The sequence below is a fragment of the Spodoptera frugiperda genome, chromosome 31 (genome assembly GCF_023101765.2).
Source record: "Spodoptera frugiperda isolate SF20-4 chromosome 31, AGI-APGP_CSIRO_Sfru_2.0, whole genome shotgun sequence".
Taxonomy (NCBI): domain Eukaryota; kingdom Metazoa; phylum Arthropoda; class Insecta; order Lepidoptera; family Noctuidae; genus Spodoptera; species Spodoptera frugiperda.
Genome location: NC_064242.1, coordinates 1,773,056 through 1,786,286, shown reverse-complemented (window position 1 = coordinate 1,786,286; position 13,231 = coordinate 1,773,056). Strand labels below are relative to the sequence as shown.

Sequence of the window (13,231 nt, the reverse complement as noted above, 5' to 3'; positions counted from 1 at the left end):
GGGTCATGTGTATGTGAACTTGTATGTTTGTAAACGCATCCACGATATAGGAGAAAATCCTAGTGTAGGGCAACACTTTTTATATAAAAAAAAATATGATGCGGGTGAAACTAATAAAACTTTTCTCCCTCAGGCTAATACTGCTAAACAAGTTATTAGAAGACGGCAACATGCTGTACCGTAAGAACCGACCTTCCGAAGCAGCTCACCGTTACCAGTACGCGCTGAAGAAGATCAATCCACTGATCAGTGACGAAGGGCTGACAACTCCCACCACTCAGCCAGTGCCACATGAGCACGTGTCAGCGTTTGTGCAGTTGAAGACGAACTTGCTGCTGAATTTATCACGATGCAAGAGGAAATTGAATGTAAGTAATTTTGTATTTGTATATTACACGGGACTTATAACAAAAACGGTGAAAAGTGGATGTACATTGTATGTGATATAATGTGCACCTCTGGTTATTTCTTAGGGGATAAAAGGCGTGACGAGGCGTATTTGTAGAGATAAACTTTTTTACAATTAGATAGCCTTGAATAAGTAATTTGAAGAATATTTGACTGATTTCAATCTTGGTAACATATTATACATGTTACAATATAAAACAAACAAATAAGAAGCTAACCTACTTACTTTACTTTTTACTCGAACTAATTCAAATCATATTAAAAAGAAGAATTACTACTGAACATCTAATGAGACATTATAATCATCACTATACATACTTAACTTATCCTATCGACATTTTGATAAAATACTTTAAATATCACCATTATTATTTTCCAGGAACCTTCAGAAGCGTTAGACCTAGCGGCACGCGCCTCTGGCTTGCGTCCCAACGCCTTTGAGTGTGCCTACGCCATGGCCCGCGCCATCCTCGCCCTCAACAAGCCCTCAGAAGCTCTTCCCCACGCCAGAAGAGCACTACTTCTCGCTCCAACCACCGATCTCTCCGCCATGCGAACATTAAAAGCGCTTCAACAAGAAATTTTAACAAGGATCAATACTGGGTCCCATAGTCTTAACGGTGATACTCGATCCATGAGGAATTTTGACACAATCAGCCTTAATATGCCATAATGAAATTCAAAATGTGTATCAATATACAAAGTGTTATGTACAAAAATAGATAGAACATGGTTTTGTTAGATTTTTGATATGTAAAGTGACCTGGCTTTTGACGCTGTTTTTAATTTATAATTAATATTTCTGCATTGATATATTTCACGTAATAATTCTTTGAATCGAATTATTATGCTTGTAAATACTATCTATGGAAACGAACGATCGAACTCTTTAAAATGGAGTGTCTTTATAAAAGTCGTCATTGAGAAAAAGGGACAGAGCATCTTCTGTATACCTCTATCCCTTTTTTTCGCTGGTTTAGTGATGACTTATCACTCCAGTTATTATTGTATCTGTATAAAAGAATGGAGTTACTTGATTATTTTACAACTTTTACTTTAATTGTAAATGTTTTGTTGCAGTTTTTTTTCTATTGTTATTCATATTAGCAATAAAATAGTGCTTACATTCTACTTTAAAACATTTTATTAAACTTATAATGTTCATCTTATATCAACAAACTTTATAAATTATATAGATTTTTTGCGATATGTACCGCCTTATTCAGAGACATTTAATGGTTACTTAACCCAGTCCTTAGTAATTGTTTTCTATACAAAATCGTTACTAAGGAATAGTTTTAGTAATCATTAAATGACTCTGAGGACGGCAGGTAAAGTTCATTGAATTTGATTTGACTTTTTTATATACGTAACTTTAATGTGGTTGTCTTTTGAGTTTAGAGCTTTAAATACCTATCTATTTGTATAAAATATGCATGATATTTCGTATTTAAAATATAGACAGGCTATTTTATACGTAATACCAACAAGTTTAGAGTTCAAAATTGATTGGATTAGTCCTTCTTATACTTGATTTTTCATTATGTAGATATTGTTCTTTTTTTTAAATGACATGTTTTTTTTACTATGTAATGGTAATACATGTAAATATTGTAATTCATCCTATTACGGTATAAGTACTGACAATGTACAGCGTCTTGGAATATGAAAAAATATAGTTATAACCTCGAATAATATAATCGTTTAAAAATATCAATTGCTTGCCATGTTTTTTTTTACTAAACTATTTAGGGATGGTTCATATCTGACGGAACATGCGTCGCGTATCATCGGTCGCGTAACGCCAGAACAGACAAATGTATAGGAAAACAATAGGAATGATGACTGGGTTAAAAATAAAAAAATATTACAACTTTTCAATACAATAAAATATTGAAAAATAATCACACTCTCATTCATAAATTTTATGAATTATCTACTTAATTTTCGATTTTTTGTAGCTAAATTTCTAGAAATAAGTCTGCTATTTGACGTCAAAAACTAATGACGTCATAATAGAGTATTTCATACAAAGTTCATAGAAAATATCGTTTTTCACGATTCGAAAAAAGTATTGAATTTGACACACTCAACTGATGATACGTCAGTACGACCGATGATACGCTCGACGTATTTTACGTCAAATATGAACCGACTCTTAATGTTTTTTTTTTTTAATATCGGTGCCTAGAATTTTTTGGAATTTTGCAATCTTCTTTTTTTTTAATTTGTTATTTTTTAATCTATTTTAACATTTGAGTGAAACTCATGTGCCCTTTTTCTTGCTTATTAATAATTATCTTAATTAATTATAATTTATTAAAAATTTTTAGAGTGAATTTAAAGTATGAGAAAAAAAAATGATATGATGAAAATATGTAGTGGATTTGTTTGTTTGTGTTGAATGTATCTATATAAAAAGAGTGATGTACGTTATAATTTAGTAGTTTTTATAAATAATTTTATTTATTATTCTTTTTTGAATTCTTAAAAGTGCATAGCCGAAATATTAGCGAGTGAAAATCAAAATATATGTTAATCAAAAAATTTTAAAATAAGTTTATACGAAAAAAAATCTAAATATTTATGGAGTAATTAAAACGATTTTTTTAAATGAAATTTGTGAAATGTAATCTGGCCAAAATTATATACATTTGTATGAAGACTGAGGACAACATATTGGTGGAAAATGTTTAAGTAACAGATACTTATAGCTATGATATAGTATTGTAAGAAATATATTAAGTACAATAGTTACTCAGGCAGTACATATTATGATTGTATTAAATATCTTTTTCATATGGCTTCAATTTTGTTTTTTTTTTTTATTAATCTTAGTAATTAAACACCCTTTTTATCCTTAAAATCAAAGTATAAAGATATAAAAACCAATTTTCATAAATACTTATGCTTCTGAGGCTCACTAAAGAGGAGCGAAGATTTTGTGCAATCCTATTGGTTAATATTTTTCACAGATAATTTTATTATGAAAAGAAAATCCAATCTTTACGAATTAATTGAGTTTTAATAAGGAAATGCTCTATCTAAAAGCCACTAACAAAAACTACAGACAGAAAAAAAAATCAATTTGGAAACTATAGATTATTTAATTCCATAAAAAAACACTATTCAGGTCTCCCCAAATCCAGATCCCTATCCAAATTATTATCACTAATATATCTAGTTGGCAACTCGGGAGTCGGATAAGGAGACATCGTAGTCAGTTCAAGAGTCGCAGCAGTAGAGACTTCAGGAGAAATGGTCGAGGTGCTCATAGGCCTGACTTGAGGTATCAATAAGGGGTTTTGATGCCAAAAAACATTACTTCTGAACACACCATCACTCACGCGACCTCTTATAAAAGACGGAGGTCTTAGGTATACTGGGCGAAGAATTAATGGGGGTCTTACTCTGTGCGAAGGAGGTTTAACATGAGCAACTTTGACTGGAGGAGCATTCTTCGAATTAAGAATCCCGAATTGGTAGGCAGGAGTAACGTGTTTGGTATGCTTCTTTCGTATAACCACGTCGGCTCTGGAAGGCAATGGACGTGTAGGCATAAACACATGGTGGTAGTGCTTCATAATTTCTGCGGCTTTTTCTTTGGTCACGTTCTGATTGTCCTGTGGCGTTGATTTCACCATGTCTATGAAGAGTGTGATGCATTGCGGTGTGTTTTTACGCTTCGACACTGGACATGTCTGTTAACAAAAGGAATTCATGTAAATTACAGTAGCAACGTCACGCCTTTAATCCCTGAAGGGGTAGGCAGAGGTGCATATTATGACAATTAATGCCGCTATACAATGTACACCCACTTTTCACCATTTGTTTTATAAGTCCCATGTAATAGGGGTGAGCCTATTGCCATAAACTGGGCACAATTCCAGACTCCGTGCTACCACTGAGAAATATTCGAAAAACCGAAAAAAGCCCAGTAATACTTTGCCCGACCCGCGAATCGAACCCGAGACCTCTTGTCCAGCAGTCGGTACTTGCGACCACTCGACCAACGAAAATTTGTTAACTGGAATTTAACCCCCTTCCTGACGTCCGATCGATCTATTACTTGGTACACACTCTTAATCTTCATGACCATAAAATATAAGCCCATTAAACCTACATTAATATTACAAAGATCTTACCATCAACATAGTATCGATGACATTCAACAGCTTTCTCTCCGAGGTACAATGGTCCCCATACATCGGCAAGTTGATATACGCGCTGGTATAAATATCCATCATGGCGGACCATACAGGCTTGTCCTCAGTAAACTGCCTGATTCTATCCTTCATCTTAAAGTAGTCCATGAATTTATACCTGTTCAGGATCCCCATTTTATCCATGATACATGTTGTTTGGGTTTCTAATTGTTTGCACTGAAATTTGAGGTAATAATTTAAAGGTGACGTAAGTATAACAGGCGCAGTATGAAAATAAAGTCTTTGACTGCCAGTAGAAAACTGTTGAAGGCAAATCTTCCGCTAACTTCGGTCACCGGTGACCACTACGGCGTCCAATGTGTTAAAAATTAAAAATCTGGGTCACATCTGTGGTGGTTTGATGACCAGACCGCGTCGCGAGCTACTCGTGTTACCCGTGCTCGCCAACCGCAGGGTCGTGTTTATCTATGCTAACCCAGAAGGTTAAAGCCATCGCAACATATGTATAGTGATGTGAAGATATCCAACCTAAATATTGTACTCAACAATATAGATTTGTTGTTTTAACTACAAAAAAATGCGAAATGAAGTATAATTTAACTGTGGAAACTGTGCTATTTAACTGTGGAAACTGTTCTGGATCAAGTGTTGGCTATGTTTTTTGTGATTAGTTGTAAGATGATATCTGTTTGTTTCCCTAATAAAATAAATTACTATCTACAATAACGTACAGTGTGCCACCATATTTTTAGCTACATAGGTAAATTGTAGTGATGTGAAGATATCAAACCTAAAAATTGTACTCAACAACTCTCTAGAACTACAAAAAAATGCGGAATGGAGTATAAATTACTATCTACAATAACGTACATTATTCCAAAACCTCGGGAACGCATGTTTCTTATGTCTTACAGGCACCGGCACGCGCTCCACCTGGTATAGGGCATCCAGACCACACTCGTGCAAGTGATCGTGATGCACCAACTCCGGTAGAAGGCAGATCTCACGGCGGTTCTTCTGTAAAGGAATTTGAACTTTAAAGCTATAACATAGAACTTCAAGTTCACGTGACGAGGATCATGGTTCGGCACAAATGAATTGAAGTGGTATCTACCATGGCCTGCAAATTGGTAACTGATGAAGGGTCAATTTTATTTGTCTAAAATCCAATAATAATTTTATTTTAAATTAATAATATCCGAATAATTTATTAAAGGACAATAAGAAGGTGGAACGGTTGGACTAGATGTAGAATAGATACAAAGTCTAATTTTCTTACAAAGTAATAAGTTAAATTATTTAAATATAATATACTTACAGGTCTCGATTTTGATGAACTTATTTGACATGGAACCTCATGTTTGCCGTGCCTGAAAATAACATAACAGAGGGCTTAATACGAGTTTATTTTAAGTTGAATGAGATAGAAAAGAGACCGCGTTCGGCACCGTGATTGGACGGCTGCAATGGTACTTGCCAGAATTCGAAAGATAAAAAAATACTTTTTTTGACCGCACGATTGGCACGGTGGTTGGGGCAACTGACTGCCATGCAACGTGTTGCGGGTTCGATTCCCGCACGGAGCAATTCTTTGTCATGTGTATGTGAATTTGTATGTTTGTAAACGCACCAACGACACAGAAACAAATCCTAGTGTGGGGCAACTGTTAAAAAAAACCTAATAATCTATAAATAATAGGGACTTACTTGCAAATTCCTGATTTCCTCTTATACGGGCAGTGCTGTGGAATGAATTAAATAATTAATTACGCATTTACATTATGCATATGTATATAGTACTAACGCATAATAATACATAATAGATTCTGAATAATAAATTCCATTTGAAAAATAGTAATTTAAATACAAATAAATTGGAATAAGTAACTACGCATAAGAATGGATAATCAATGGATAATCAATCAAGTGATTGACTTGACATTATAATAAACATTTTAAGACTTGGCGAAGTAGCTGGCCAGCTGACTAAAACCACCTTGTTCCTAATCCTACTTCAAGCCGAAGTCCAGGTAAACCGCAAACCAATAGAAAGAAAGAAAGATAGAAAGAAAGGAAGGAAGAAAGAAAGAACGAAATAAAATAAATGTGTGTACGGCGCAAAAAGCCACGTGCTCAATTAAAATGCCGTGACCAGAGCGCAATACCTCGAGTCGCAGCGCTGATCATACATACCTCAGTGAGCACATCCAACGTACAAGCCAAAACGTCGTTAATAAGGCAGTCGCTCCTATGTTCCAGGTTATTAGCATTCAGACACCTGGTCACCACCTTTTCCGTAGGTCCGATCCACGCTTGATGAGAGCCGGTGAAGTTATTAAGCATTTCCATGAATGCATTTTTATCAATTTCTGTCCCCTTTATGATCCCCAGGTTACGGAAGACACAGGTCTCCTGTGAGCACTGGAAATGTTTAAATTATATTAATATTAATTGCAGGTTCTGCTTAGATCATTATAATAGGATAGGATTAGGTATCACATGGTCATCACATCACATCAGCCTATAAGTGGCCATTGACCAAAAGCCTCTTCTCCACGGAAAAGGTTTGAACATTAATCACCACGCTTGCTCAATGCGTTTCTTCACGATGTTTTCCTTCACCGTTTGTCAGTGGTGTCTAAATAATCTTAGAAAGTACATACAGGTCAAAACTGACAATGTTTCCCAATCTAAAGCAGTTGGCTAAGAATTTATGATTCCATTTTACTGGAGCACTACTCAGGATAATGTAAGAAAGACTAGAGACGAAAAAATAAAGATTTGTAGCAACAAGAGTCAAAAGACTGGCACAGGGTGTCGATTTCAGGGACACCCTGTATAACTCGGAAAAAGTCACATCAGTACCTACTTGCCGTTGGTAGGTTTAGAACACGCACCCTCATGCATGGATAGGATAGGAGATTTAGGGATTATAGAGGGGTCTCTATACTCACAGATTGCGGCACCAGCATAATATCGTGTAGAGCGTCAGTTTTCTCAGTAGTGGTCGTAGGTGGCTCAGTGGCTGGTGGCTGTGAGATGGACAACCTCTCCTTGCCTGTCCATTGCAAATGGAAATCGCATTCGGATTTCCATGAAGATTTGATGAAGTCCTCCATGTCACAACATTCCATCGGATCCATTATTCCCTGGAATATTTGGTTTTTAATTTTAATGCTTCCATTTTTATAGATCGCTGCGACATAACATGGATGGTATTTCCAAATTTAAAACAGTGGAATAAGTACCCTTAGTATAAGTTGTTTTACGTTTAAAAAGACCAAAGAACCAAAACGAGAGCGTGTTCGGCACTCCGATTGGCCGGCTCAAATAAACCAACTAATCAAAGCGCCGAACGCGCTCTCGTTTCGATTGCTTTAAACGTAAAGCAAACTCGTACTAAGGGTACAGGGCATTTTTCAGGACATTCAGGGTCTTTGAAATGTACAAAAACGCCAAACGCCAATTTGAAATGTAAAAAATGTACAAAAAGACCCATTTAGAAAAATAAGAAAATAGATTAAATAAATAGTTGTTATCCTTACACTTCTAGAGTTATCTTGTATTGTGTTCAAATCAACAATTTTGAGTCCATTGCTTGTATCTATACTTGTGATCGGAACAGGGCTAGTCACTCCGGGCATCTATAAAATCGAAAAATGTTAATCAGTGTTGTAATATTACCTGGAAGACCATCTTGTTGCGGTTCATGACAGCCGCTATTACCTAAATAATAAATTATAATTTAGGTAATAGCGGCTTCGCTCACATGCAAGCATTGCCAGTTAAGAAAGTTTCCTACTGAATCCAATTTAATTTAACACATTCAACGCCGTGGTGGTCACCGGTGACCGACGTTAGCGGAGGATTTGCCTTCAACAGTTTTCTATTGGCAGTCAAAGACTTAGACCAAGAAACATTATCTGTCCTCAATACAGTATTTAAATTAACTAAAAATCACGGTTTACTCCCATAAATTAATGGAGAAAAGCTCTACTAGTTTCGAGTCACAAAGTGACTCTTTATCATGGTACGCTGTGCACTCGCTTTTCTCCATTAATTAACGTGAGTAGACCGTGATTTTTATTAGTTAATTTAGTATGTCTCACGAGAATTATTATCTAATATATAAAATTGTCGTGTCACAGTTTTCGTTGCCATACTCCTCCGAAACGACTTGACCGATTTTAATGAAATTTTTGTGCTTATCCGGTGTCTATAAGAATCGGTCAACATTTATTTTTCATCCCCATTTTTTTCCAGACGAAGTCGCGGGCAGAAGCTAGTAAAAATATAGTATTTTATGCAACTGTCGTTATATATTTTGTAAATTCTTTAAATTCTTACCATAGTTGCTTCAGTCGTTGAATAAGGATGTTTTACTCCATGATCAATGTAGTTTATCACAGAACTGAAGCCACACTCTTCGAGAACCGTCGTGTTGAATATCACAGGCAAATCGCAGCAACTCTTGTCAAAATACTGTTGAAAAATCTCATATGAAGATACTTTAGACAAGATCAAATATATTATGGGCTTCTCATTTTATTTTTTTCTTAAAAAAAAACATTATTTTCTCTGCTCGATTGGTGCGGTGGCTGGGTAATCGACTGTCGCGCTCTGTGTACCGCGTTCAATTCCCGCACGAAACAACGGTCAGTGGGTAGCCTTAGGGGCGGATTTAACTCTTTATCTCTCTTTGTGTGTGATCCACAAATTGTTGTTTCGGGTCTGGGTGTCATGTGTATGTGAACTTGTATGTTTGTAAACGCACCCACGACACAAAATAAAACATTAATGTGGGGCAACGTTTTAAAAAAATTTAGTTTTATTTATTTTTTTATCTAGTTTATAAAAAGGATTGAAAAGGATAAAACTATTTTCATTAGCAAAAATACGTGTTTTGTAAAAACCAACCAAACAATACTGCAAAGAGGTGCGTTCTTTTGAACATATTCATTAAAAACTTACGTTTTTCAAGAACCAAGTCGGACGACGTTCTCTTGGCAAATTCTTTTCCAAATCCATGTAGCGACTGCAATTATAAATAAACTTTTTTCAATTTCACACGCTCATTAAAATACTAGTTAGCATTGCCAGAACGGAAAAGCATGCATCTCTCTTTACAATGATAACAAATTCAGCTTTTCTAAATTAACTTTAAAGTACCTTTGTGAAAACATATATTTCATGCCGCTTATGGACGTGACGACGGAGCAAGAATCATCATTTCTCAAACTGTTTATAGGACAAAACTGTAAAGAGTGCAAAAAAATAAATTAATTACATTTATAAATCTGCAAAAAAATAGAAGAATGTATAGACTCGAATTATCTAGAGAAATAGGTACGGTACCGTACCTACTTATTAATTCAACAACATTGTTCCAAAACTCAATTGAAAAACATGTACGAAAGTCTCTTTTTAAGGACATAGTCCAATTCCAATGACTTCTCCCGCCTTGGGCGAGGCTAGAGAGTGTTAGACTCTTACTGACTAAAAACCACCCGTTGCTACTTCTGCTTTTCGACCCGGACCTCCGATAACCCACTACCGTCCGCAGAAGTATGAAAGTCTTATTTGTTTTTTATTCGACAAAAACTAATGCTTGACTACAATCCCACCTGATGGTAAGTAGTGATGTAATCGTTGATGGTGAGGCGCACTAGTTTCTTAAGAGCCTATTCACTCTAGACTTGAAGACACCCACATTGTAGTCCGATGGAAAAACCGCAGTAGGCAGATTGTTCCAGTCCCTCGATGTACGCGGAATAAACGAAAATGAAAGTCTAAGGTATATATATACGAGTAGTAAGGGTTACACTCAATTTTCTTGACAAACTTTGATCAAAATAGGTAGGGTACCTATCAGAAAACCATCATAAGTAATCAACTAAACAATAATCAATCTTATAACAATAGCCATAAAACTCACATCAATCATTTGATCTACAAGACAGTGCATCAGAGCCTGTCCTGGACAGGTGTTGGTGAACCTTCGAGTCCTGTTCACATAGCACTGCTCCACAATGCTTTCCACCATATCCTGCCATGGTCCCTGAGGAAGTAACTGCCGAAGTACGGCCACGCTCTGTTCCTTAGGTGGCAAAGAGTCTTCGAGACCCAATTTTGTGTTGATGCAGTTCCATTGGCGACACTGTAAAGTAAATGGGATAAACATGAAGATTTTTGGCGTTGATAGAGGCGCTGGCGTCGCATAAAAGGGACCTCATAAAAAAATGTTTTTATGGTATAAGCCGGTTAACGAGCAGGCGGATCACCTGATGGTAAGCAATCGCTGCCTTTTGCCTTTTGGGGGTGAATATAAGGGTTGTTGGGCAATCGGGGATTGGGAAGGGTAATTTTATTATGCCTTTGGTAACCTCACTCACTCAACGCAAGCGTTGTTTCACGTCGGTTTTCTGTGAGGCCGTGGTATCACTCTGGTCGAGCTAACCCATTCGTGCCGAAGCGTGGCTCTTCCACACTTATATTATGGTACTAATGTAAATTATTTGTAATCTAGCCAAATGGAGTCACAATATCTACGAGGTGAAGTCAGAGGCAGCGGTCAGTTGCCAGTACAGTCGAAATACAACTTTAATGAAATCTTTAAAACATTGTATATTAACTTAATGTTGTTTACGCCAATGTTCTTATTTTTCGGTCACTCAGTTATCATGATACTTATTCGGATGAATAGGCATTTACTGATTAAATTGTTTTTAAACATGTTCAGGGTTCCGCACTTTAAATAACATAACACGTATTATTGGATTCCTTTTCTTTTAGGTTGTCTGTCCGTGCGTTGAATATGAGGAGGCGTACTTCTTAATCTGATAACTAAAAAACTATATAAATAAAATGTTGACCAGTTTAATAATTAATAGGTTACTTACCAAACGAGAATTCCCCAAATATGACTTTCCGAATCCAAATTGTCCAAAAACCTGAAAATATTAAAATACCAATTGTGATTTATTTATCAACCAGACTTAAGCTTACTTTGTAAGTAATGTTCGGAAGTTTTGCAAATGGGCCCACTTCACCCAAGGTCTGTCCAGGGTCAGAGCAAATATGTCTGTACTGTGTGTGAAAACAGGGCGTGAAAAGCTAAAAGAGTTCGAAAATTTCGGATTTTTTTCAATAGGACCTCTAATTTTTGAGATTTTAATAAAGATCTGAAAAAACATAAATTGAAGACTGTGTAAAAATACTTTTGGCATGTAAAAAGGAGTCTGTAAGAGCAGCCTTTTACCACCCTGTTTCCGTAGCCGTCACCAATAAATGACGATGATAGAAAAATAAATATTACTACTTCCAAACAAAGTTCAATTTCCAGTAAATTATTTGAAACGATGTAAAAATGCATACAACCCAACTTCAATTTAATACCCAAAATATTTTCAAAACCTCATACATACCGTTGGTAAAACCACAAATAACCACAGTAACCACATATACTTCATATTTAACGGAAGGTTCAAGAATAACTGAGTGTTCACAATAATGATAATTCGCTCCTTGTATCTGGGGTCACGACTCTGATAGTGTGTGTTTTGCGTTGTTATAAACGAGGACAACGTATTCGTTTGGCACGTGGCTACTTCTATACGAAATTAGACCTTATTGCTACTGTACCTCCGTCTTGAAAAGCAGGAGTAGGAACGGGGTGGGTTTTAGTCAGTAAGAGTCTGACACTCCCTCTCGCCTTGCCTATGGCGAGAGAAGTCATCGGATGATTATTCCCCCGCAAAAAAAATGGCTACTGTGCCCTTTTTAGAGGGGAGAATATCATTCAATGACTTCTCCCACCTTGGGTGAGGCGGGAGAAGGGACTTGGGTCAGACTCTTACTGACTAAATACTGAGTTTGGTTTATGTTTAATGAAGTTTGAGAGAGCTATGCTTCGGTACGAATAGACCGACTCGACCGAAGTGATGCCACGGACTCACAGAAAACCGACGTGAAACAACGCTTACGTTATTTCGTTGTGTGAGGTTACCGGAGACCCATTTACCGCACTTCCCAATCTTGAAAATCCCCAATTCCCCCGAACCCTTAATAACCCCCAAAAGGCCGTTTCACGTAAAACAGTAGTTATAATAGCCTGAAATAAAACCATGAGCTATTTTTTCCGATTTTCTATAGGTAAAAAACTTAAAATTGTTAAACGATGGTTTTGCAAGGAAAAACCCGTCTGAACACACTCTTTTAGTGATAATAAGAATAGTTTGTTTATAATACTTTTAATGGGATCACGATCTCAATTAATGATTCTGACAATCGTATCTAAATATTTGTGTTAAAAAATACATATTCATGTTAATTGTATTGGTCATTAAAGTTAGGTTACCTAATTGAAGGCTATTGTTTTTGTGATCACAAAATGGTGATATTCTAAACGAAACGACGGCGCGTACGGCGCTCTGATTGGTTAGTTCATTCGCGTCGGCCAATCAAACACCGAACGCGCTCATGTTTCGTTTTCGTTCAACGTAATCTCGAACTACTGTACTGTTTGACCAATAGAAACTTGTTTAGTGTCACACCACTGGGCAATCAATTTTTGACAGCTACAGTCATTGGACAAAATAGGATCGAACACAGAAACCTTCTCCCTCGTTTCTTTAAGGTAAAAATAAATAAAAAACAAA

The 13,231-nt window shown here is 36.2% G+C and overlaps 2 protein-coding genes across 7 annotated transcripts in view; one reads left to right on the top strand and one right to left on the bottom strand.

The window, feature by feature from the left end:
* Positions 1 to 3,218, top strand: part of LOC118276042 (protein TANC2) — a 310,683-nt gene extending 307,465 nt beyond the window's left edge. For all 5 annotated transcript variants that reach the window (XM_050707485.1, XM_050707484.1, XM_050707486.1 and 2 more), the window contains 2 exons: positions 134 to 368; positions 788 to 3,218. In XM_050707485.1, coding sequence (XP_050563442.1) covers positions 134 to 368; positions 788 to 1,081 — 529 coding nt within the window. In that variant the 3' untranslated portion in view covers positions 1,082 to 3,218. The remainder of the gene's footprint in view (positions 1 to 133; positions 369 to 787) is intronic.
* Positions 3,219 to 3,495: 277 nt separating this feature from the next.
* On the bottom strand, positions 3,496 to 12,143 carry LOC118276362 (uncharacterized). 2 transcript variants are annotated; one of them, XM_035594638.2, is made up of 14 exons: positions 11,999 to 12,142; positions 11,474 to 11,524; positions 10,510 to 10,731; positions 9,744 to 9,829; positions 9,546 to 9,609; positions 8,922 to 9,056; positions 8,120 to 8,218; positions 7,529 to 7,723; positions 6,768 to 6,995; positions 6,282 to 6,316; positions 5,893 to 5,944; positions 5,445 to 5,591; positions 4,554 to 4,790; positions 3,496 to 4,109 (listed from the first exon to the last, which is right to left on the bottom strand). In XM_035594638.2, the coding sequence occupies exons 1-14, from the start codon at positions 12,041 to 12,043 to the stop codon at positions 3,534 to 3,536; spliced, it is 2,172 nt and encodes a 723-aa protein (XP_035450531.2). In that variant the 5' UTR covers positions 12,044 to 12,142; the 3' UTR covers positions 3,496 to 3,533. The 2 variants fall into 2 exon arrangements, with proteins under 2 accessions (XP_035450531.2, XP_035450532.2); XM_035594639.2 differs by lacking the exon at positions 6,768 to 6,995 and having other exon boundaries at positions 11,999 to 12,143.
* Positions 12,144 to 13,231: the final 1,088 nt, after the last annotated feature.

Bases quoted from the DNA above. Each gene is read 5' to 3' on its own strand.
- LOC118276362 (XM_035594638.2), bottom strand. From the start codon at position 12,043: ATGAAGTATATGTGGTTACTGTGGTTATTTGTGGTTTTACCAACG. The intron at 8,219-8,921 runs GTAAGAATTTAA...TCGATTTTATAG, and splicing joins CAACGACTGAAGCAACTATG to ATGCCCGGAGTGACTAGCCC. The intron at 6,996-7,528 runs GTGAGTATAGAG...AAACATTTCCAG, and splicing joins TTATGCTGGTGCCGCAATCT to TGCTCACAGGAGACCTGTGT.